The sequence below is a fragment of the Struthio camelus genome, chromosome Z (genome assembly GCF_040807025.1).
Source record: "Struthio camelus isolate bStrCam1 chromosome Z, bStrCam1.hap1, whole genome shotgun sequence".
Taxonomy (NCBI): Eukaryota; Metazoa; Chordata; class Aves; order Struthioniformes; family Struthionidae; genus Struthio; species Struthio camelus.
This window is the reverse complement of record NC_090982.1, coordinates 36728579-36753435: the sequence shown is the minus strand read 5'-3', so window position 1 is coordinate 36753435 and position 24857 is coordinate 36728579. Positions and strand designations below refer to the sequence as shown.

General features: G+C 39.8%; 1 protein-coding gene across 4 annotated transcripts in view; it reads left to right on the top strand.

Annotated features, from left to right (window-relative positions):
• Nucleotides 1-24857, top strand: part of LOC104150279 (tyrosine-protein kinase transmembrane receptor ROR2) — a 151910-nt gene that overhangs the window by 33592 nt on the left and 93461 nt on the right. The window contains exon 1 of one of the 4 annotated variants that reach the window (XM_068928299.1): nt 4628-4748. The exons of the other annotated variants lie outside the window; for them this stretch is intronic. Within the exon in view, the coding sequence (XP_068784400.1) occupies nt 4670-4748 (79 nt within the window). The 5' untranslated portion in view covers nt 4628-4669. Of the gene's footprint in view, nt 1-4627; nt 4749-24857 lie in introns of those variants that run through there. 4 annotated transcript variants of the gene reach the window in all.

Below are 24857 nucleotides of genomic sequence, written 5' to 3'. Positions count from 1 at the left end.
ATTGCCAGCGGTCAAGGCTGCTTCTGCTGCCAAATGAATTGTCAAGGCAGTATTAAAAAAAAAAAAAAGCTACCACCAGCAAAAAGGCAGAGCTTTGCTTGCTTCTAGATCCAACAACTTCTCAGCAAGCAAGAGTATTATCCCATTGAAATGCTAGTGTAATCTTTCTTCTTTTTTCCCCATTAATCAGGGAATTAAAAAGGTGGCAGACTGGTTATTTCTTAATATTAACAAACAGGAATTTACATTAGATGATTACTATCTGATCTTTCAGAAACCATTGCGGTAAAACATATTAACTATGTCAGGATAATTGAAAACATTGCTTCCTGACTATTCTTGAGAATGGATCCTCAGCAATGTCCATTTTGGCCATTGCTCCTTTTTGCTTTTTAATGCAGTATTTCATTTGTGGGTTATAATCATTACTCTTTATGCATCTGGCTTCTGGTGAAGTAAGCAAAGTTTCTCATCTCAACCCCTGATATCTGATAAATCTAAAAAAGTGGATGAATAAACTTGTGAGCTCTTAACATCTCCGACTTCAACTGTCTGTCAGGCTTCCAGCCTTTAAGCAAAATTGAGAGGTAAGGTGGTGAAAAAGTTAAAGAGTCTGATGACTCTCACTTTACAGTTCTTGGTCCTTCTGCAGCGTTTCTGCTAGATGTTTTTAACAGCATTCTTATTAAAGGCTTCGTCATTTCGTATGGATGCAATAGCTTCTGCCCCACAGGTGGTGGTAGTCTGGATGGAGTCTGAGTTTTCCCTCTCTCTGCTGGGTTAGTCTCCTAATACTTCTTTAGGCAAGTGAATTATCAAAGATTGTTCACTGTCACCTCCTTCTCACTTCTTCCAATTTTGCACTTTTACCCTAGGGATTCTCACTTTTATGAAAGCAGCCAACCTACTTAATTTTTCTACTGCCAGAGTCTGAAATTAAAGATCAGGAGTTAAATATTCATATGTTCTCTAAAAGTTGGTGCTTCGTATTTTGAACCTACCATGTCCTGACTCCCTCAATCCAGTGTGTTCTTCCACACAGGAAATGAAGAAAGATATCCAAGAGATCCTGTTCAGCAGTAAATCTAATTACATGATCTTCCATCATCTTGTTTGGAAAATCAGATGTGGGGACTGTCTCTAGTTTTTCTTTTCTCTATCCACTTCTACTTAAGCTGCCGCACTTGTGATCCAGTAACACAAATCCACTGAATGGCAGTGTAGAAACGAGTTTTGTTTCCAACTCTGATGCCTAACCCTGAATCTCCCTCCCAAATACTACTAATCCAGTGAAGCCTTGTCAAACAAAGTCACCTTAGAAAAAATAGATCAAGATTTATTGTTCCTCACAATTAATTTGGGCTTCCAAAAGCAGCTGTGGGTCAATAGAAATGGATAAAATATTTTCAGAAACGCACTGATGTGAAAGCCATTTTATAAATTTAAAATTGCCTACAATGTTTTGTAAATTAGAAGCATAATTTAGAATAAAGTCTACTTTTATTATTCTCAGGATGCAGTGTAATTTCAGTGACTAAAGGTTTGTTTTGGTTAACGATATAATAGTATAAAAATGTCTTTGGTAATAATGTTTTCAAGTCTTTTCATCCTTAATATTACATATTCCCGAAGATTATATTCCCATTGAGATAATCTCAGTATGACTCTATGTCTTCTTCAAGGCTCCTCAGAAATAACAGGGATTTTTGGTGGTGGTGGACATGCTGTTTTTCTGTGGTTTTTTTTTTTTTTTTTTTTTTCAAATTTGCCCCTCACTATTATAGAACGAATTGTATGACTATTTTTGACAGTTTTTGTAGCAGAGTTCTTGTTAGCTTTCCTGGCCACGTTGTCATTTTCCTCTTCCTCAGCTTGGGGTGCCTATTGATGTAAAATATATTGCAGGTCATAAGCAATGAAGTATGGTTGTATACTGGATCGAGTGTAGTCCAGGCAATGTTCACTGGGGGACAAGAAATAATGTCTTTAATGCAATCTTAAGTGGCATCTCTGGTCATCTTACATTAGAAGACCAAATGAAAGTCAATTTGTCAGAGGTAATTTATAGTTTGGGCTTTTTCGAGAAGCAATTACTCCAAGGAGCATGTGGCTAAAGAGGAGGACAGCACTGATGATGTGCTGAGGATGCTTTTTGACGTGGCTTGAGGCCGCTGTGCTGCAGTGCATAAGTCACAGTTCCATCAACAATTCACCCTTTACTGTTTTTAAGACAAAATATTTTATTTACATAGGAAAAATACCCATTGCTTCCCGTGGAAACATTGTAGATGCCATTCAGAATGCAGAGTGTGTTTCAGGGAACTCTTTATGGATTTACTACCTTACTACCTTAGCAGATTTTCATTACCTCAGGATTAGGAGGGAATCTGTATGTACTTCAGTAACAAACAGAGCTCTGTTAATGAGGATGAGAGGTGAGGAGGAGCATAAACCATACTTCAGCTCTGGGTACCTCTGAAGTGGCTGTCATACATTATTGCAGGAAAGAAATATAGTCAGTGAGCTGTACTTTAAATGGTTCAGATTAAGTCTGCATTAATTACAATTAATTCTAATTGTGTCAGATAGTCTAGTAGTAAGATGCAGGAGGGAGCCAGACCAATATGAACAGGGAGAGAAAAGTGGGAACTGTATTGCAGCATAGGAATGTATGTTTATTTATATATTAAACTTTCCATAAACGAAGAATGTTAATACGTTTAAATGTCTGCTTTCCTGATAAGGAAGCACTGTTGATTCCACTCTTGATTCTGTGCAGCATCACACACCCTGAAAGTCCAGCATTTGGATGTTGAGTTACTGCAAAGCTAATACAACATATCATGGATGCTTGTTCTGGAAAGAAGCGTTGGCGTGTATAAATAAGTCCATATGTAACTCAGAGAGTAGGTTTAAATCAAGAATATTAAAACCATAATTATATGTTTACATCTTAAGTATATTAAACACTTAATGGGGGAAATTTAATTACAAGTATGAGGTGTATAAATGTAAATTGTCATTGTAAAAATCATACTGAAAAATATACCATGAATTTAGCTTTGTAGCAAGTTTGACTACTTTATGTGACTCTCTTAGGTGCTAATTCAATATAATATTTCTTTTGCTAAGTTTTGCTCATGAAGTTTAAATAGAAGCTAATATAAATATAGTAAGTGTCTGCAGGTACTTTCAAGGATTCCGTTGAACATACTGCAAATACGTCCTCAACACGTTTGGTGGCCGCAAATCTGAATGCTGCTTGGATAAATATTTTCTCCAGGTGCACAAAATATTATGCAGACCAACACCGGTTTTCATTTAAAGTCTACTCCATAACTACAGCCAGAGGCAGTTCCCGGCTGCCTGATATAATGTACTCCAGATTGTCCAAAAAAAAAAAAAAATCCACCCAAGGGAATTCTCTTCTTTTTGACATCTGTAGTTTGAACGTTCAGCATTTTATTCAGCTTTAAGAAGTGTCTTTAAGCAACCAAACACGTTTTTCATATAGATAGTGACAAGGTAGTCCTAAAAACTGCTCTCTTGGTGCTAGTGATACAGAGAAGGTATTAACTACAAAACAGCCCCGGCTAGAAAGTCTCAATGGGGAGCTCAGTGTGACGAGTGATGGACCTTGTCATTTTTAATGGCAGCAACCGCTACTTACCGAAAGAAGAAAACGCTTGTGTGTTTTGCAGGGTCTCACACCCAGCAGGGTCCTTGTGTGGGGTCCTCCCTTAGACTCTCTTTAATGGGGAATTTGTGCCTCGGTTCCCTTTCCCCAGTGTCCATCATCTTTTCACACCCTGAAGCTCTGGCTACGTCCTTACGAGGTCTGGGTGGACGCTCGGCCACGGGCCCGCGCCTGGCTGGGGCTTAAGGAGGAGCGTTATATATTTTGAGAATATGGATCCCATGTATGTCAACTAACATAACCGGAAAGGTAGCATCTTTCCCACCTGCTGTCCACCCCAACCTTTTAATTGTTTTCCCGGCTTATTTGGCAAATTGAGGTGCTGGTCTCTCCAGAGTTTCTGAAATAAACGGCGTCTTACAAAGAAAATGCTGCTCTAGGAGCAGCTATGCATAGGGACAGGCTTTGGGAGTGAAAGTCAAGATCACTTTATAACTGAATAGTTATGTTCTAGGCAGCGCACGTTAATGAAAACAAACATGATCTTAGGTTTATTTAATTCGTCTTCCCAGTCTGTGATGCTAGCGCAATATTTGAGGAATGAACAATTTTTCACTTGTCAGTGCTTTAGTGGTATATTATCTAGAGTAGTAATTGAGAGGAGGTCACATGCCTATGTTTTGCCTCCAACGTTAACCCCTTTATTTTCTTATGTTCAGCTGCACAGGATTTATGCCTGATTAAGTTACTGTCTTTTATCATAATTAAAGAAAAATGTTGTGGAGAGTGAACTAAAACCTCCGTTCAATGAAAAACAGATTGTTGTTCCTGTAGCGAAACAAAAGGGACCCTGTCACACACAGTGCCTTCCCCTCCTCCTCAACCCTCCCAGAATAATCAGCAGTCAGAAAGATTTATCTGCTGTGAGAATGACTCAACTGTCCCGAGCTAAGGGTGTGGGGCAGAAGGACGCTTATTTAAGCTTTTCAGAAAGGAAGCAACACGCTGCAGAGTTTGCCTGAGATCACAGGAATGGCAGCTCGAGCAACAGCACTTGTAACCTGCATCTGTAAAAACCCTCTCGCCCGTTTGCAGTCCATGCCAAAAATGGGTTGGTAGATTTTTAACAATATCTCTCTTTAGGACTGTAAGTGAATTACTGTGCACACAGTGCCCTTGATTTATAAAAGGTTTCTTCTTGTGGTGCCTCAGAGTCTCATTTTAAATAGCAAGGCCTGCTTGCAAAAAAAAAAAAAATTTTTTTTTAATGTGTATTTCTGGCAGAGTTAACTCTACTGTTGTTGTCAACTTCCACCAATTTGTAGTTGCTTTCAAGCAATAACACGTGGGATGGAAATTTGTCAGAGAACACTGAAGAGCAGAAAAAGTATGGAGGCCAATCGCTGTTGGATTATGCAAACTTATAGGCAAAATATTATATTCACCTTTAATTGAGAAACTGTAACAGAACTTTGGCGGTTGATCATAATTTGTTTCGGTATCTTGAAGAAATTTGATCTGCTACTATTATTTAAAGTTGGAAATAAGTTTCTAGTTCTACCTAAGGAAAAGTGTTTCCAAATGTCACATCAGAGAAAATAAATTACAGATTCTGAAGCCACCTTCAGCTTTGGCTGCGTTGTGTTATTGCTTTGTACTTTTCTCATAGTACATTGAAAAATAAATATAAATAAATACATTATATATATATATATATATTTGTGTGTGTGTAGATATATACATATATATATATGTATGTAAGTGATCTAATCTACATGCAGTGTAACAGAGAGTAGGAAAAGCAGTATTCTGGTCCAGGCCATAGAGGATTGTTAGTTTGAATTAAAGCTTTATCAATGCTGTGCTGACAGTTGCGCAGATATTCTTGGTATAATGTGAGCTATTTCATGATCAGAAATTATGGCTTTGGTACATGAGCATATGCTAAAAATTATTTTTAAAAATAAGCTATATTTCTCCTCTTGAATGTGCCAGCGAGGACTGTGATTTGGGCTTTTGTTCTTACGTGACTGAAATACAAGTCAAATTGTGAGGACCATTGCTGATGTTTTTCTCTTGGTTGCTGCAGTTTTTGCTTTGTCTTAGGTCTTTGGTTCGCCTGTGAACTGGGGACTTCCGAGCTCGTGCTTCGTGACCAATTCAGAAAAGATTGTCCAAAAAAGACAGGCAAGACGCACTATATAGTATTTTCTCAAAATTTCTAAAGCTGTATCTCGGCACATCTTGTCTTCTCTTCCTATAACAATAGTAGCAGCTTATTAGTGTTTCATATTGAAGTCGTTCCTTGTTTTGTAGCTGAGTCTTGTGTAGCGGTAGGGTGAACGGATCTGATTGTATGCCCAAGGATTTCAGTGCTGTTGCTCCGTCTCTCACTGCCTAGTCTCTCAGAGACCTCGAGCCAGGAGTGGTCCCCTCAAGGCAGAGACGACACTCTCTTCTGCCTTGGTAGGGGACAGGCTCATCTTTTAGCTTGCATATGTTGAGAAAATTTTGTTCCTTTTGTTTTCAAGCTGGTGGAGAAGTCTCTATTTAGCTATCTGGTTCGCTAAAGCGCAGTCTTCTGCAGTAGGGGCGTTTTTGCTGTGAAGTGGTCACAGCAGCGGGGCAAGATGTTTTGGAGAAAAAAGGTACAATGTTATCCAGTGCTAGCATACTGTTTTTAGATGGGGAAAAATCCTCTGGTTAATAACAGGAAAGTGATGGATTTTATTTCATGTTTTGTCTTGTTCTCAGTAATACAGAAATATTATCAGGGCAGGAAATGAGCAATGGGAAAACAGCAGGTTTTTTTGCAGTTGGCCTGGTTTATTTGGTATTTATGTTGATTGGGAAGCAGATGGTGCACATCAGTTTCTGAGTCATCAGCTCTGACTATAAAACACAGAAATTTCACAGGTGTCAAGACTTTTTTTTTTTTTTTTTGGAGAAATTGTATATGGCAGAAAGGGAGAAGGACATATTCTTCATTAAGCACGTCTTTTGCTATATATTTCACATGAAAACAGAATCTGCACTTGCACTTACTTATCAGCCCTGTACTTTAGGTGGCTAATACTGGAAATTATTTTCATTTGCTGGATATGAAACTATGCGATACTGATAATGCATGACTTGTAATAAAAAGAAAGGGTACTATATATGTTACCAATTTTTTCTTGATACTGCTATCTTGAAGCTGCAACTACTTAAACACTTTCATAATTTTGCAAATGCATAACCCCATTGGTTTCATTGGGGCTACTTGCATTTGGCTGTCCACAGGAGTCTATAAAGGTCTATTTTAGGCGTTTCAGGAAAGGGTCATCTTTTGCTGAAGACTAGGTTTACTCAGTTAATGAACTTATAGGGAGGATACCTTCTCTCTTAACTCAGCACTTAGAGTTATATTTCTTGCCTTTATTAACATAAACTTGTTTATTCCCTTTTCTCACATTGGTCTTTTATTGAGCACAGTTGAGGTCTTGATGGGGGGCTAAGGCACAGTTAAACATCACAAACTTACCAGATTTTAACAGGTTATCACATTTTGTCTGAGACCCTGATCTATGACTTTATAGTCTCAGTTGCGAGGCAATGTGATTTGGCTTTAAATTGGTTTCACTGGGGTGTAAGTGGTGGCTTTGCTTCACCATGGGGGTGAGCTTAGGATGCAGCCACACAGTCAGTTTGCAGAGAGCTGCAGCAGCGTGCTGACTCCACAGCACCCAAGCGGGGGCCACCTTCTGCCATGGAACGTGTCAGCATTCCCTATCCGTTTTGTCTAAAGTCATGTCTATAGCCCCAGCTGAGCTTTTGGAAATGAAACTTGGGCTGATGGGCATCATTGAAGATCTGGAGATGATAATGTTTCAGCTAAGCCTAGAAGAAGACATCTATCCACACTAACACACAGTTATGATGGTAACATGCGAAGCCTGCAACTCTGGCATGCATCTGAATTGATTTTATGCCTCCTTATGATTCATCTCTCATCAGGTTTGCGATCTGTGCTGTGCTGTTGGAGATGATAGCATTTCAGGAGTGTCACAGATGGCAGAACTTCGAGTATCTGCATTCTTGATTTTTCTGCGGGGAGAAAGTCATTCAGTTTGGAAGTCCAGTACTACCAGTACTGGACTCACTAGGTCAAATTTGCAGGGCTGGAATGTAAATTGAGCACATTTGCTTTGAAAATCGGTGAAGCAATAAAACCAGGAAACCAGTGATGCCTTTTACAAAGCTGCTCAGAGTGGAACCTTTATTAAATTGGAAAGTCTTAAACGAAGCTGTTCTTAAGTCCTGACTTTTTTTTTTTTTTTCAGTGGGTCCATTGATTTGTTGTTGTTGTTAAATTGCCTTTCAAAGTTTACAGACAAGAAGTCCCATCAGATTTTTGGAAGAGTTCTATCTTTAAAAAAGCTTTCTTTTCTTCTTTCCCCGCATACGCACAGTTTTAATATCCATACTGAGGTATCATTCATTAGTGGGGAACGGCAGGTGATATGTCACTGTTAGTTCCTAATTTGACTGAAAGCTTCCATGATATAAATAACTTTCTTTTAAAGCTCATCTGTTTTGCATTTAGCAGGGAGTTTATATACTATCATGAGATTTTAGCTTGGGAGTTGCAATGGAATATGTGTGCTTCACTTCTTGTGAATTAATTGCAAAGCAGGTTTCCATCAACATCAAAAGAACTCTGTCCCGTAGAGGACTAGCCTGGTCATTTTGGGATATAACTGGTAGTAGCTCTTAGGCAATGAAAGATAATATCCTGCTGGTGATGTTTTTCTTTAAGTATTTGAATTAAGTGGGGTTTTTTTGTTGGGTTTTTTTTTTTTTGGAATGTGTTTTCTCAGGCACTGTCATGATCAGATATGATAAAATGAATCCGTTTCATTTGGGGGGAACTCTTCTGGCTTATCTTTGGCTCATCCACCTGTGTAAACAAAAGAATCTCTCTTAAGACAAAGGAGAAAGAAAAAGAAGGGACCTCCTGTTCCAGGAGGATAGGAACTTAACTGACTTTCTTCTACAGTTCAGAATTATTTGACATGGAAATGAGAAGAAATCAGTGATTAGAACTGCCATTCAAACTTTTCATAATATGGATGAAAAATATTGCTACGTTAATAAAACTTTGGTCAGGAGGTGGATGAGTTTTTGGAAGGATACGGGTAGGAAGGCCAGTCTGACAGTCTCGCTTTCTCCTCCCGCTTGCCTTGTTCAGTGGCTCCCATTTCCAAGTAGACTGGTCTCAGTGTGAATGACGGGGACAAGAGCAGGCTTCTCCCCCCAGGAATTCTACTGGGAGCTTTGGGATGCGGCTTTCTCTGCCGTGGGCTGTGGGATTTCACAGTCCAGCCTAAACCCACGTTGCCACCGTTCGCCTCCAGGAGCCCAAAACCTCTCCCTGGCCAACGTGCACTTCACTTCTCTGCCTTTTTGCTAAAGAGGGGGGGATCTCTTCTGGAAAAGGTGGAGCGTAGCTACCTACCTTCAGCCCTTCCCCTCCTCTGTGCGGGAGCAAAGGGGCAGTCCGGGAGGGGCTGCAGAAGCCAAGGCAAAGCAAGGCTGAGTGGTCCAAGTAAGGCACCAGGTTAGCACCGAGGATACTGCTTAGCACCGTCACTGCCTAGTAACAGTGGTAACGTGGGTTTAGAATTAGATAGAGTTTTGACTGAAGAACGTGGATTTTTAAGGTCAGCGTGTTTGTGTATGTTCTTATACTGGCATCATTCTTTATAGCATCACTACTGTAGTGGAAATGATTAATAACTTTCCTAGTGTTCTTGATCATATTAGAATAACAGACATTTTAAAATGTATGGGTAGGAAATTTAGAGGCAATTAAAAAAAATCTTGTTTTGCTTTATTTGCGATGTATAGCCAGTCTAAAGAGTAAGTTTCTTTATTGAGAAGAAAATTACACTTAAACATTGCTTAGCAGGGACTCTGCAGTTTCAAACCGGAACTGTGTGACGCTATCAGTTGTAAGCAGATAAAATGATCAAACTAGTAATAAATTCACCTTGGGGCAGGGAAGAGAGGGTGTCACTATCAGGAAGCCCACACTGCAGATTTTAATTATTCCAGAGTTAAGTGCTCATGGCAGTGATGTGGATACCCACTTTGATAAAGTAGGTGAGGAGAAAAGTGGGGCTTAAAGCTAGTAACTTGAAACAGAGCAAAACGTAATGTTTATTTCCATGTAACACTGCTTTGCTTCCCCACCCAGTGAATATTATTATTTTCCTACTGAACGTTTTTCCTTCATGATAAATGAGGTCTGTATTTAAATTTACCATAAGTTAGAGAATTTCAAGTGAAGGAAGGTCTGGTAGCTCATCGTTCTGTGTGGGTAATAAAAAGCTTTCTGAAAAGAAAAAAACCCCCAAAACCAGAACTGTTTCCTACCCTGAGATTCAACCTGTGTTTCATTCTATGTTTCTTAGAATTGGATGTGCTTCCACAATGTGGTTTCCGAGTGAGATCTATGCCATCTTTAGAAATCTCAGTTGTTTCCAAAGAAAACTATCAGAAAGTATTATAAAAGATATGTCAGGAACCAGCAGAAATAATTTTTACAAAAAAAGAAAAAATACCGAATGGTCCCATCTTTCCAGTTCTGGTCCCCTGCCTTCCAGTTAGGGGGCTTGTCAGCTGTGGCAATATGCTATTGTATAGCTGGACCACCCAGTGATCAATGTGGTGTGTAGAAAGCGTGTTGTGAGAACATACAAGGAGAGTATGGATTTCTTTATGTTTGGATCACTTAGGAGAGAAGCTTCTTAAGGTTAAGTAGCAGCGTAGCATGTTTTCAGTGGAGATTTGTGTCAGGTTAATAATTTTAGGTGAAAATCACCTAAAGCTGGTTTCAGTGCAGAAACACTGAAATGAACTCTGCTTTACACTCTGTGTTTTTGGCAGTGGCTAATGTATTTTGGTGTTAATATTGAAAACAATAAAGTATTAAACTGGATTGTGGAGGAATCTGAGCTATAAAACAGATGATAGAATAGTATTGGCATGTGAAAGAGCACTAATGTTAACAGGATGTTAGGATAGAAGTGAAATGGCCTCAGGTCTAATAATTTGAGGAGAAAATGTCTGTATAATGACTGCAGAATTTCTGCTGTGGTGTGTTAGATCAAAGTGAATTTATTTAAGTTATATAGCAATTTTTGGAGGAGGGATCCAGAATGGCAATATGTCATCTATCAATGTAAGTGCTGGTTAAGCATATTTAAATGTTAATCTTTGTCTATTTAATAACATATGTCATTTGATGCAAATTTCTGACCACTTATCTAGGAGAAAGCCATGCTTATTTTATTTATACTTTACCATTTGTTAGTTGCATCACCTTGGGAGATCATCTGTATTTGTCAGTGGAAAAATTCTCCTGTAAAGTACTGGAAACAAAATATTCCACTGTACTGCTTTCTGATAATAAGAGACTTTATGATGTATTCACTTTTCTATAGTGCATGCAAGCCTGCAGTTTAAGACTGAGTTCTTATTCTGAAAGCTAGGTCATGTGCTTAAACCTGGTTTTCAGTAAATTCACCCATCTTTAAAAGATTTCAAGCCTCACCTCTTTTCCAGTGCAAAGATGGATGGAAAAACTAAGTTCAGGAATTAAACACACTTATCTCCTCTCCCTTCTCCCAGATTAAAACATCATCTGGACTGTAATCAGAATTTACTTTCTTCTCTTGTCAATATGACTTTAGGCATAATCTAGGCTCTCTGGGTGTCTAGAGGTGACAACTGCATCTTTGCTCTTTTAGAGAGGGAATAGGAGTGAAGAGACAACAGAATATTGCTCATTGGAAAAGGCGTCTCTTGACAGCAGCTCTTTAACCGCTGCTAACGCCAAATTCAAGCATGTTAGATCAGGAAAGGCTTTGGAACGTGTTACTGGCTTCAAACATGGAAAAAAATGAATCCCAGGTTCTTACTAATTCTGTAGTTTTCAAGCGCTTCATGTCTGCTTGGGCCACACAAAGATGATTTTCCTCATTGTTTTGCTTGTGGCTGTTAGAGGAAAACTTAATCTGAGTTAGGGCTTTCCTCCAGGATCTGAGGAACAGTATCTCCTTACTGCCAGTATTGCAGCTTCCTTAAATTAGGCATAGCTACACCCCTATTCCGTCAGAAGCTCCACTGTCTTCATTTTGTCTTTTTTTTTTTTCCTGTGAAATTCCTATTTTGTGTGAAATATTTTCTGTATCTCTTCTCTTTCCTCTTCCACTAATTTAGACCCAAAGTTTGGTAGCTATTTCCTTTCCATCAAGCTTGTACCTGGGAGGAGGAAGCTGGTAAAATAATTACCTAGGAATTTTTGAGGAATGAACTTTTAAAATATTAGGAACTTAGGCTATGCCACTTCCATTTAAAAGGGAAAAAGTCTAGGTACATTGCTGATATTTCTGTTGTGGGATAAAAATGACAATCAAGTGAGTCAGGGTTTAGAGAAAAGTGAAAGCTTAAAGTAAACAAAAGGTTATGCTGTTCAGGCCCATGCTCAGAAGCAGGATATGCGTACTTAGGCCATCTCTGACAGATGTTTATCCTGCTCCTTAAAACATCCAATGAATACATGGCCCGTTCCTTTGCTTAGCTATCCTCAAAGCAGGATATATTTTAATGGCATCTAACATAAATGCTCAGTGCTTGAAATAAAGCTGATTTCTCTTTTTCCTTCATCTAGCAGAAATGAAAAATGATTTTTCTCTGTCCTTTTTGTAACTACCTTTTACACATTGGAAGAATGTTTACTTATGCCTTATCCTTTTAGACTTAAACCTGCTCGTGCAATTTTTCTTTATAACTCATTTCCTGTTACTTTTGGAACTGCTAGTTGGTCATAGTTTTTTGCAGTGGTGCCCAAAGTTGGACAAGGACCTTGGCACTTTATCAGCAGAATAGTTACTTCCAGTCCTCACCAACATCCAGTAAAGCAAATTAATCCTCTCCAGTATCTCAGTATGACACCTCCACTAAAACTTGCTAGCGTAAGATTTCCTTGGGTTGTGAGTGTTAAGGACTCATATTCTACTTTTTGGTTGACTGTAGCAGCCCGATGTTTTTCTGCAGAATTGCCACCCAGGTAGTTTTCCCTCATTTTGTACTTCTCTATTTCCCCCGCCCCCAAATCTTCCTCCATGTCATATATTTCAGAAGCTTTTTAGAGTACATCTTTTTGATTTTGGGACCCTTCCTCCTGTTTATGAGAGTTATTTTGAATTCTGAGCTGGCCCTTTAAAATGCTTATGGTGCCTCCTGTCTGGGAGTTACTAGCAGATTTTGTACTCTAGTCTGTCATTCGGGTTATTAATTAAAATATTTTGTGGAATGAAATCCAGGACAGTAGACCTGCAGCATGCTACTGCAGATGCCCTTCTGGTTTGACAGTGGAGAGTTACCCTTGTGAATCCACCTTATGGTGATGTTTTGCTTAGGCTACAGTTCCCTGTTTCGGAGAGAAGGCAAGAAGGTGCAACTTGTCAAGACGTACGACGTTTTACGATTTCCTCCTGCGTGTCCAATTTTGTTGTCCAGGGCAGGTCACAAATGCTTCCTAAAGGTATTTGAGAATGCCAGTTCATGGTCTGGGGCCATGCGTGTGTTTCTGCTGTGCCCAAAAGGGTGACATGGTTCACCGCATGCCTCCTTGCGTGAAATGAGTTTTCACCTCATTACGCGATGTGCCCAGCACATCCCGCGGCTGCTGCACCACTGCCGTTCAGAGGTGCGTCCCCAACTCTGCCGGGCGCGATCCCCTGCGGACTCACAGCCGCTGGTCACCTCGCCTTGCGCACGCGCGCGCGGTCCTGCCTCGTGACCGAACGCCCGTCTGGCTCTCAAGGCACGTGGAGGTGAGGTGGGAACTTGGGGGCGCTGCCCGTCCCGGTGGGCCCTTGAGAAGGAGGGTGGTGGGAGGATGGCTGGGGGCAGACGAATCGTTTGGGCCCGGTGGGCTGGATGTGGCCAGGGAGCTGCGGAAGTTGTTTGATACAACTTGTTCTTAACAACCGCGCGTTGGCTGTCCCTCTCGCCTTGTTACTGAGAGGCTGGTAAGCTGATTTTTCCTATGGATTTCGGAGTCAGAAGTTAGACTGACTTGTTTATAATTTCTTATATTCCCTTCCCTTTTCTCTTCTTAAAGACTGTTTTCCGTATTTTATCCTATAGTGTCTTCTGGGATTTTCCCCTTTTCCATGAGTGCTTAAAGGTAACGCTGATGTTTCTCCCCAGATGTGGATTTTGCCAGGGCCTGATGATGACTTGAATAATAATTCCAATTTATATAACATTTTCTTGTTCTTAGTTCCAATTTATATACCCTTTGCTTGTTCTCTCTCTGTTCAAGCTTGTGCTCATGTTTCTTTGGCGAAAACATAAGTAGTTTGCCACCACCAGTTTTTGAAAACAAGTTTTTGAAAACAACTTCTGCCTTCTTTTCTTCTATTGTTTGCTTTCTTTCCCAGTTAAGTATCGACTTTACTTTTGATTATTTTTTAAATATATGATTTATAGAGAACATTTTTCTAACTGCCTTCTACATCCCTGCTGCCTGTAACTCGTTCTGTGCTTTGGCCTTTCTGATTTCACCCATATGTGTTTCAGTAATTCCTCTATACTATGACTAATCATTCATCATATGTCCTATTTCTGGATTTTTTTCTATATTTCCTTTTTGATTTTCAGATTATAATGAAGCCCTTGTACAGCTGGGTTGGTCTCTTGCTGTGCTTCTTGGTTTTGTTTTTTTTCTTCTGTTTTGGGATAAATTCTCTCTTCACTTCTTTTTTACTTAGATTTTCATCCCCAGAGACACTGGTGCCCTCAGCATGTTATTGTAGCCCTTTCTGAATACTGCATTCCTTGTTGCATCTTTTCTTTCCTTGTTCCGTCAGTCTTGTTCCTTTCTTTCCATAGAATAGGGAGTTTACGACTTTGTGCTGGCTAAATTGCCTTCTGCTTCCTGACTCAGCTCTCCCTTAGTTAGAATTAAATATCAATCAGCCCCACCTAAGACATTTTCTCAGCAAAGTTAACTCCAGTATGTTCCAAAACCTGTTGAACTGTCTAAATGTGCCTCCCCCCCCCACCCTGCCCCCTCTCTAGTGGCTTTTGTGGTGCAGTTCCCATTAGTACCAAACACTGTAGTCTGGATGCCTCTAGTAATTATTTAAGAGAAAAACCTCATTCATTTCTCCCTCTGATTAGGTGGCCTATAGCAGATCCGTAACAAGACCTGATTATCCTTGCTCAATTCAATAAGTCTGCTTCTCACCTCTTCCTGAGCTTCAGACCAAGTACATACATTCTTGATTTACCATGCAAGACCCCTTTCCCCCCCTTTTTCTGTTCCCCATCTCTGTTTCATCAGCAAAGTCTGTGTACCCCTCCATACCAATATGCCAGCCCTGCGATTTCTCCCAAGTCTCTGTGATGTGGATTCAGTGGTAATTTTGGTCGGTACTAAGGACTTCAAAGTTCTTCCTGTTTATTCTTCATACTCCTGACATTTGTGTATAGACATCTCAGATGTTTGGCACGTTGCCCTGTTATTCTCCCTGTTCTCTCTCCTGTGACCCTCAAAATCTTGACTGAAAAGTAGTTATTTTGAATACTCAACTTCAGGCACTTCAAAGGCACCCAGTTTCATGAAACTGCTGAGCGCTCTTTGCCAAAAGTCAGGCCTATGTCATGTTGACTATTCCAAAGTGGAGACGTATCAAATCATTAGTTCTGAAAATATCAGCTACAAATGTAGAGTGAACTCTGGTCTTTTGTTTTTAGTTATTAAGACTATTTTGTTAGTTCCCAGCAAAACAATTACGGTTTAAGGATCCAAAGGCACAGTTTAGTGTGAGTCAGAATGGAGGCAATAGCTAGAGCTTTAATGGTAAACTATTTTAGTGATTAGTGGCTTTTAAATATCTACTAGGTTCAGATTGAATGATTTATGTTCTGTGACACGTTTTCCATATTTTGGTTAACATAGTTGCTTATGGTTTTCTGGGGTATGATGTTAAGTATTCCCATCCAGTGTATATGGTAAGCTGCCAAAAAAGGAGAACCAGAGAAGCCAGAGCAACGTAGGTAGTACTCTAGCTCCTGTCCCAACTTGCCTTCTGGGCAGGGGGGACAACCTTTCAGGGGAATGATCAGTAATTTGCCAACTGTTTTCTGCTGACTCAAAACCGTTTTGAGGCTTATTTGTTGCACAACTTTGGAAAGCACGTTTTTTTTTTTTTTTTTTAACCCCTCTTTTTTTCCTCTCCCCTGATGTACCCTTTGGAGGGAGGGTGTGTGGCAGTGCAAGCTAGAGGTCTGGTATGTATGCAAGTAGGGGTGGGTAGAAGAATGGAAGCCAACAAGGGTAATGGTAGAGGTCCAGAAAGTCTGATTACACAAAAATAGTACTTCTGCTAAAGGGCAGTTTTAGCCTTTCAGCTCCTAATAGCAGACTTTCAGCCTTACTCATGGGGATGGGTCTGTGTGGAACCTGGAAACGATTACTTAAATGGAAACATGAAAGGACTATATTTGTCCTTTTTTTAAAGAAAAAGAGAAAGAAATGGAAACTTTGCAATACTTACAGTAGCTCATGCCAAGTGGGCTTATTATCAGCATTTTTTTTATTTTTTTTACAAGAGAAGATTTATGAAAGTAGGGATTTAATGATAAGTCTCTAAACAGGATAGCTGTTTGAAAATGATTTCTGTTGCCTGAGTACTCCATTAGAACAAATATAGATTTTAAGATTTTTCCTCTTGATTTCTGGATGGTGCTAGTTATTTTTCAGCATGTTGCCTGCTTGTGCCTTACTTTATTCTTCTTGGGAGTGCTTCTTTCTCCTTGTCAGGTTGCAGAGGGTATATCTTAACAGTTACTAAGGCAGCTCAGGAAGCGTGATACCTGTGAGGTTTTCAGACATTTCGTTGCATTTGGTTCCCTTGTTGCTCCAAAGCTTTCATGAAGGTCTTAAGTACCTGTATTTCTATGTGCAAAAATACCTCTTAAAATGTGGCTATAGACGTCTTCTGTTAAACACCCTCCCGTACTGCCCTGGGAGAAATGCTGTGATACAAGAGTCCAGAGCTCCCTTCTGGGAGGCTTTATACAGCAACCAGTGAGAAATTATTTTTCCTTTTCTGTTCTTTACATCTCTGCTGGAAAATGGCCCCATTTCTCTTCCTTGATCTCCAAGCTGGATCATTTTACTCCTTTTTAAGGCAGTTTTATGAGCAGTTTAGGGGATTTCACAAAGAGGAAATTAATACAGAGTAATATAAACAATGTAATGAGAAAAATAAAAATGTGAATGAGAAGCTTTATTAAATGCACGTAGCTGCAATGTGAAGTGACTGCGTGGGGTGGATTGAGGCCTCAGTTTACAGAAAAGGCTCCTGGCTTTTGCAGCACAATTTGGAAAGCTTGCTGTAAATACGCTATGCTTGTGGTTCCTTGCTCAACCAGTGGCGCCAGGAATCGGTCCAAGGCGGGGGGGGGGGGTGTCTTTTTTTGTTAAAAAAAAAAAATGGCTTCATATCTTATTACATTAAAATTTTAAGTTCTATTGTTCCATATTTGTATCATCATGGGCTTCAAGGTGTGCCTTGCTCTAAGAAGCATGGATCTCATCAGGATCCTATGCAGTGTGTGTTTTCTGTATCTTTATTTTAATGTCATTTTTGACTTTCTGCCCAGGATTTAGTTATTAGGTTTTCCTCTCTGCTGAAACAGAAATGAATCTAGTTTTCACTTCGGAGTGCACAAAGAAGCCTTCTCTTTAGTTTTGGTGAAATGCAGCTATAGAGTATGTAGCAAAGCGGAGTGTTCTTGTTCTGTGATACATCTCTTTTTTTTGAAAAGCACAGCATTTATGAATATTTCATTTACAAAAACAACTTAAAGGTGCATTTTCTGTAACTAAAACACCAAAATGACATTGACCATATATCCACTCTGTTCATTTTCATTTTTCAATCTGTAAGGTATTCTTCATGTCCACACTTCACTTCTAAAGAGAAATTTGTTGTGTTGTGTCGTGCACAACAGTCTATTCCAGGCTAAGAATACCTAAGAGGCCTCAAATAAAGCTGCTGGGAACCAGCTCCTAATGGACAGAAGGAGCCGAATCTTCCTGCATCTGGCGGCACAGAGCTGTGGATCTTGTTGCGAAAGGATTTTAGGAGCACTAAAATGTAGTTTCAAGGGGAGACTTGGTCAGGTTCGTGGAAGAGAACTCTGTTGAGGGTTACATGAAAACTACATCCAGCTCAGGAAGTTTCTGGGCCTGAAAATAAAACTATGTAGCTGAAAGAGTATTAACGGGAAGCATCATGCCTGAATCTACTTCAGAGTGTTCTTGGAGATAAGATGCTGAGCTAAATGGTTATTTAATATGATGCAATGCGTCTGGTCTCGTGTTCTCATGTCTTTGTTATCAAGATCTTTTACTTCAAAGATGTTAGGTGGAGTAAGCATCTTGTTCTAGTTCTGCACAAGGCCCATTACAATTTGCAGAGGCTGTTAAACACAAAGATACCACCTTTAGCTCAGAAAGTCCTTCAGCTGCAGTTGGCGGAAAGGTCTGAGAATGTACTGGAGATACCATTATAAACTCTCCTGTGTCGGTTAATTCTCTTTCCTAGGTAAATGCCCTTGGCCACTGTGAGAGACAGGGTACTTGGGCAGATACATCCCCGGTCTGGCACAGCCTGGCCGTTCCTATTACAGTGTACCTGAGCAGCGCCTTACTGATGGTATAATTGTGTGGGTTTCCAGGTGGGTTCAAGGCTAAGAGTTACAGTGTGCACTTTTCCATACAAGAATCTGTAGTTTTCCTTTGTGCTTGAGAAACATCTAACGCATTTTACGTTCTTCCGCAATAAAGAAGGATGAAGAAAGACAGAGTGGTGTGTAGCTGGAGTGATGAAAAGGAAAGAGATTCTTCTCAATATCTGGATGCAAAATTTGCTGGAGTAAGTGTTTTGAAGATGACAGCGGTCTACGTTGCCTTTGAAAAAATTCTCCCTTTTATGTCTACGTTGACCCTTAATTTCACTTTCTGATGAAAAAGTTGTGTGGATAGTAATTACTGCCCACCTTCCATGAGTAAAAAGTGACATTGTTATCTAGTGATATTCTTTTTATAGTGGTAACTTTTAAGTCTGTTACTCTTCACTGTCAATATTTCATTTCTGAACACTAATCGTAACTTTTTTCCCCTTAGACTTTGGGGACCCATATCACAGCCGATGCTTGTGCAGGGAAACTCTACATTTGTTGAAAGGAGGAGTGGTGCTGATCTGTTCTTTGCTTCTTTATGATGGATTAAGAAGGTCTGGAAACTTATCTCCATTTCTCTTTCTCCACCAAAATTGCATTAGGGTTATTTTATTGCTTCATTTCAACAAAGAAATACTTTGAAAGGTGGATGTCAACTAAAGAAAATAATCTAAAGCAACATTTGCTCGAAATCAGCATGCCAGGTCCATGATCCTCAATATAAGGCAAAATATAATAAATAAGCAGTATTTATTTTGCAATATCTGCAACAGACCAGTAATAAAAAAATCAGCAATATGTAAAGCGAATACTGGCTAGTTCATATCTCTTGAGTCTAGGTGAAACGCATATGAAGCAGTCCTATTTCTGTGTGTTGGTTAGACAGCTGTTGGCATATGGATAGCATATAGTTTCACTGCATCATACCTCCTCTGACAGAAGAGACCTTTTTGCACCTGGAGCTCCTTGAGATAATGCTATGAAGTAACACTAGTTAAAGTGGCTACAGGTGCTCTGGCCTATGGTAAACATCCTGTCCCTGTCCTTATTACTTACCAGGAACTGCCTGACAACTGAATTCAGTTAGATGCAAAGCAAGATAGGGCGCACTTTCTTCCTTCTCACTGGGGTCACCGATTGCTTGCCTCTACCAGCTGCACTTTTTGGTATATACACGTTTTGATAGTTCTCAAGATGATGCAAGTAGAGCTAGCTGCTGAGAGTTACAGTATAGTCCTTAAGCTTGCCCCTTGCACTGTGCTAAGAGTCTTGTAGCCATATTTTCAGAAATGCATCTCCAGTTTCAGATGCTCTGATTTTCTTCCCCTTGAAAAATCACTGCCTTGGTAGCAGTGCTGCCTTTAGTGTTGTCTTTCACTGTCTCTTTTTTTCCTGAGTATACAGACGACCTCTTCTAGAAGCTGAAGATCCTGCTTTCATACTCTTGTTCTCCTCTGTGCTGGAATATTCTAGTGTCTTGTTGAATCTTGGTGATTTTTTCATTTGATATGTTTAAAATGTAAAAGTAAAGCTTAACTCATAATATTAAGTGAATTCAAATCCAGACATTTCTTTTGCTGTGTATTCAAGACAATGTTTAAGAAAACTGTGGCTTAATTTAAAATATTTTGTAGTAACGTCTCAGTTGCATGGTAGATGGCAGTCTAATAAATTAAACGAGAAGGCACAGCATAAGAGCTTCTCAGAAGACAGTTCTTCTTTGAATATGATAATGCATTATAAAATGCTGAATTATAAAATGACATCACTGCTGGAAAATGTAGAGGATCCCCTTTCTGCATAAATCCAAGACTAATGCAAGACACTGGACTGAGAAATCCCTCTCAGAAGTTGGCAGTTCACTCCTTATGCAATTAAATAGATCAGTATTAGTGGATGATGTGTGAATTCTTATCTTGTACAGTAATGAGTTGTCTAAATTTATGGTTAATTCTTTAGATTGTGGTGAAGTAGAAGTCATAGAAATCCCAACGAACTCTAGCTTTAAGTGTGGTCTGTCAAAGGTGCCTATTTGAAATTGGACTTCTGTGTTTAAATACTATGTTCTATTAAATGCTATATCATATGTGCTTGGATTATATAGCATGTGTGTACACATACACACCCCTACATCCCTTACCTACACATACACACACACGCACCCCGACAGCCCCTACACACAGACACATTCCTACACACGCACACCCCTCACACCACTACACCCCTACCTACACACACCCCCTACATACCCCTGCTGTGCACCCCTACTTACATACACACACACACACACACACACACATACACACACACACACACACACACACACACACACACACACACACACATCCCCCCTTTGCTACGCACCCCTGCTCACGTGCATGTAAACACATGCCCACCTGCACATGCCAGCTTGCACAGCTATGCACCCACACAGCTGCACACACATGCACCCACACGCCCCTACACACTTACATGTGTGCTTACGCATGCCCTGATACACACGTGTCCCTGCACATGCGCATCTACGCACAAGCCTGTGCCCCTATACATGGGTGCACCCACACATCCCCCACAAACACCCACTGCGCACTTACACGCCCACCCACAAACACCCTCCCATAAACAGGTGTGTGTGCATGCTAGCTCTGTAAACTAAGCTTGGGTTTAGAGTCAAGCTTGGGCTTTACATTTCACATGCTATTAGAAGTGGTATGTTATGCTATGACTCCATCTGTATAACTCTGCTGCCTTTTAAAGTTTGATGCAGGTTTACTTATTGCCAGGTAGTAAATAAGAACAAAATCCATCCTCCACCTTGGCTTTTGGGAATAACTTGGGCTGAGTCATAGAGAGCTTTTATATTCCTCACTGAGGTGAGGAGACCGGGCTTTACGTGGCTGCAAAGCGCAACCTCGTGTCACGTCATGCAGAGACACCTTCAGCAGCCCAGATGGCCCAGGGCGGTGGTATTCTTCTAGCTACTTTTGCCCATCGTTGATGTGAACTATGCCGCGCTAATATGTAAAATTTTTATACGGGTCACTGTGTTGTGTTGTTTCATAAGCACATCTTTGATCACACTAAGAGCTAAACCATTGAAATTAAAAAAAGAAAACCCTAAAGCTGTTAAGGAGGAAAAAGCATTTTTAGGTTCAAATTTAGAGTAGAGCCATACGTAACTCTTTGCTAATGACAGACCCTAATCAATTATCTTCATGATCACATAGAAGGGTTCAGACAACAGTTTAATAATGTATATAGAAAAAATAGAACAAAGTACAATGTAGTTCTTTATGTCAACCAAGGGATTCCATTGTAAAATGTCGTCACTTAAAATATGGTGTCTGGTGCTACACAAAAAGATATTTTACCTTTCTAGCGGACTGTGCAATTTAAGGGTCTTAGGTTTTGAGTGCAAGTCAAGAAGTATTTCCTGCTCCTTACCCAGGTGCAAATAAAGAGCAGAGAGCTGCGAGTCTGACCTTTTGCTTGCCTTCTTTAAACATTAGGCAGGAAAATAAGTCCTTGCGTCCTGAAATCCTGAATGCTGCTGCTTTGTTCCCCCAGTCCTACATGGTGTAGCAATCTATTGTACATAAGGAAAAGTCAGGAGAATATTTCTCTAGGTCTTTGTGATGGTTTATGGAGGGTAGTTGCCCCTCAAAGGAGAGAAGCCTGTAGCTTGTTGTGGACTGTACCATTGGGATGGTCCCTTACAGGCAGGGTGACACTTGGAAATATCTGGCAAGTCTCATGTTCATACAATATAGTTCTGCACAGCTGCTCAGCTGGGGAGCCATGGCCTAAAGTCAAGCAGAGGAACAGGAAAGACGTAAACGTTTCCATCTTAGTTTTGGGTATTGCGTTATCCTCTTCTAGTTAGTGAGAAGGAGTAGAATGAATGTGATTCTGTGAATAGGTGCTTTGAAAATACCCCAGGTGTACTCTTGCAAAGAACATCCATAGGAGGAGGAGGAAGGGGGATCTTCTATTAAATACCCTACACTTTTGTTTGAGCAAAAAGCTGTTTTTAGAATAAAAGCTTTAATTCAAAAGGCAACCCTTTCTGACTATGTTCTGCTATGACTGGCTTGAGCGACTTTTGCCAGTGGTACAATTACTTCATTCTGGATTGCTTGTGCTTTTAATTTTCACTGGTACAGATGGAAGTGGTTAATACAAACTTAAATTAAGCAGCTATTGTTATGGTATACATAAACGACCATTTTGTGTGTATTCTCTCTCTTTTGCTGTTTTTTCTTTGAACATTACGTTCTAAACGCTTTTATGATATATGAATACAAACATGTATGTAACGAACGGCATAAAAATTTGTGGAAGAATTCAGGTCCCAGTCCTGCAAACAATTACTTTCATTAGCTTGTGTATGTGAACAGATATTGCAGAATAAAGGTCTCTTTATGGATGATGGGCTGGAGGTTGTACTGAGTTATTTATAGTAAGTCAAGTTTTAAAATAATTCTTACTATCAGTTCCTGTCATGCCCTGTCAGCACAATAAACTTTTCCTTAAAAAATAACGAAACAGCCCCACAGATTATGAATGTAAGTTTTTTTGGAACAGTAGCATGACAGAAATTTTTATCTAAATGCCTGCTTGTTAAGCTTTCCTTTCTAAAAATAATTTTCTTGGTCCTAGATTTAGATTCAGCCTAATCTTCTCTGAAACAAAAGAAAAAAATCAATTATTCCAAAAGAGAAAAGACGAAGTGAGATTATGAAAGAATAACTGTATTCTTTTCTGCTCTGGTTTGTTTGAAGTTAAGAATATAGATTTACAGAGACTTGTTGCTAATTGTCTAGTTTGTTTATTGAAGACCTGGTCATGTATGAAATATCTGTCTTGGAGACCAGGAAATACCAGAGAACAGACTTCTAACTTAGGGAAAAGCAAAATAATTCAATGTAAAAACAAACAAACAAACAAACATATTTCTGTCTTACATTCTTTCTGTGAGATCATGTATTTTAAAATACTTAAAATATTGTTTAAAGACACTTAATTTCACTGTTATTCAAATGAACTGATATTATGTACTAGCTTTGCACCGCTTCTTATATTAGAAGCGTGGGATAACATCCCATACAAACATCACTCCCATGGAGAGTTTTACATTTCCTTTTCTAGGCATCAGCATGCAGTGAGATAGCATTACTGCAAACTTTGTGGAAAGAATTCAGCTACTGTAGTACAAATAATACATTTGTGTAGAAGGAGACTGCAGAGTGCGGTAGGATGGGAATCTTTACCTGTTGCCTACTCTCTCTCTGTCTCTCCTTCAGCTGAACTGAAGAAGCTGCTCAACTGTTATGTCACTCAAAATTAAAGAAATCTGGATCTGTAAAAAATGCAACGGTCATCTTTAATTTCAGTGTTGCTTCCTGGTTCAGGTTCAGAGACTTCATCTGTGATTCCCTCTGCTATGAACTCCTCTTTCCAATTGTCTTGAACATCTCCCAGTGTCAGAGCTTAAAGCGCAGCCCCACTCAAGTTGAAGAAAGTTGTTGAGGAGGATCTTTACCCTGAAAAGATCTTCAGCTGCTGTGAGTCTGGCGGAAAGCCTTGCTGCAGTTGATAGGCCCACATCAATTAACACAGACTGGAAAACATGGAATGTGTCTCTGTCTCTTACACTTTCCACATATGTTCACTGAAGCACTTTTTCTACCTGTGAAGGAGCCACCTGGCATCTCCAGTGTGTTGTCTCTCCCACCTTTGTGTCTAACCACAGTCGCACAAATGAAGTTACAATGAAATATGTTTTAAAATATTGCAGCCCCCTTAACTCTTGAAGTGTGTCAAGTAGTGCATATGGTCTTTCCGTCATGTTTCTTTGGAGGCTCCTTCCTCCCTACTGTTTGCCCCAGACTTTGCTTGATTTTGATGAGACAGCATTATAAGGAAAGGCTTTATAAAAGAGATGACTCTTGTACTTAGACCTGATTATGATATAACTACCTGATCTCCAGCAGCTTGGAGTTTTAGAGGTAGAATTCAGTTTCTTATGACCTTTCTCTAGGTTAAACTCGCCTTCAAGCTTTTCAGAGAGGAGAGTAGGACAGGACTTCAACTTCATCCTAAAATGAGTAAGCAACACATGTGGCTCAGGGAGCACTGTGCTACGTGTTCATAGCCATCTTTGCTGGTAAGTGAATGTGGCTCATGAGTTTCAGATCCCTCAGATGAGTTTCATGTTTGTTCTCAGATAAACGGTTAAATAATCTGTTCTGGAAATGAAAAACCTGTAGAAGACAGCGGCAATATTTTCCTTTCAGAGCAGAGGTTATGTTTTCTTTTCTAGCAGAAGAGAAATAGAAAGTGGATCTTTGTCATTTGTGAAATCTGTGTGGGTTGGACAGCAAGATTCAGTGACAGCTTAGTCATCAAC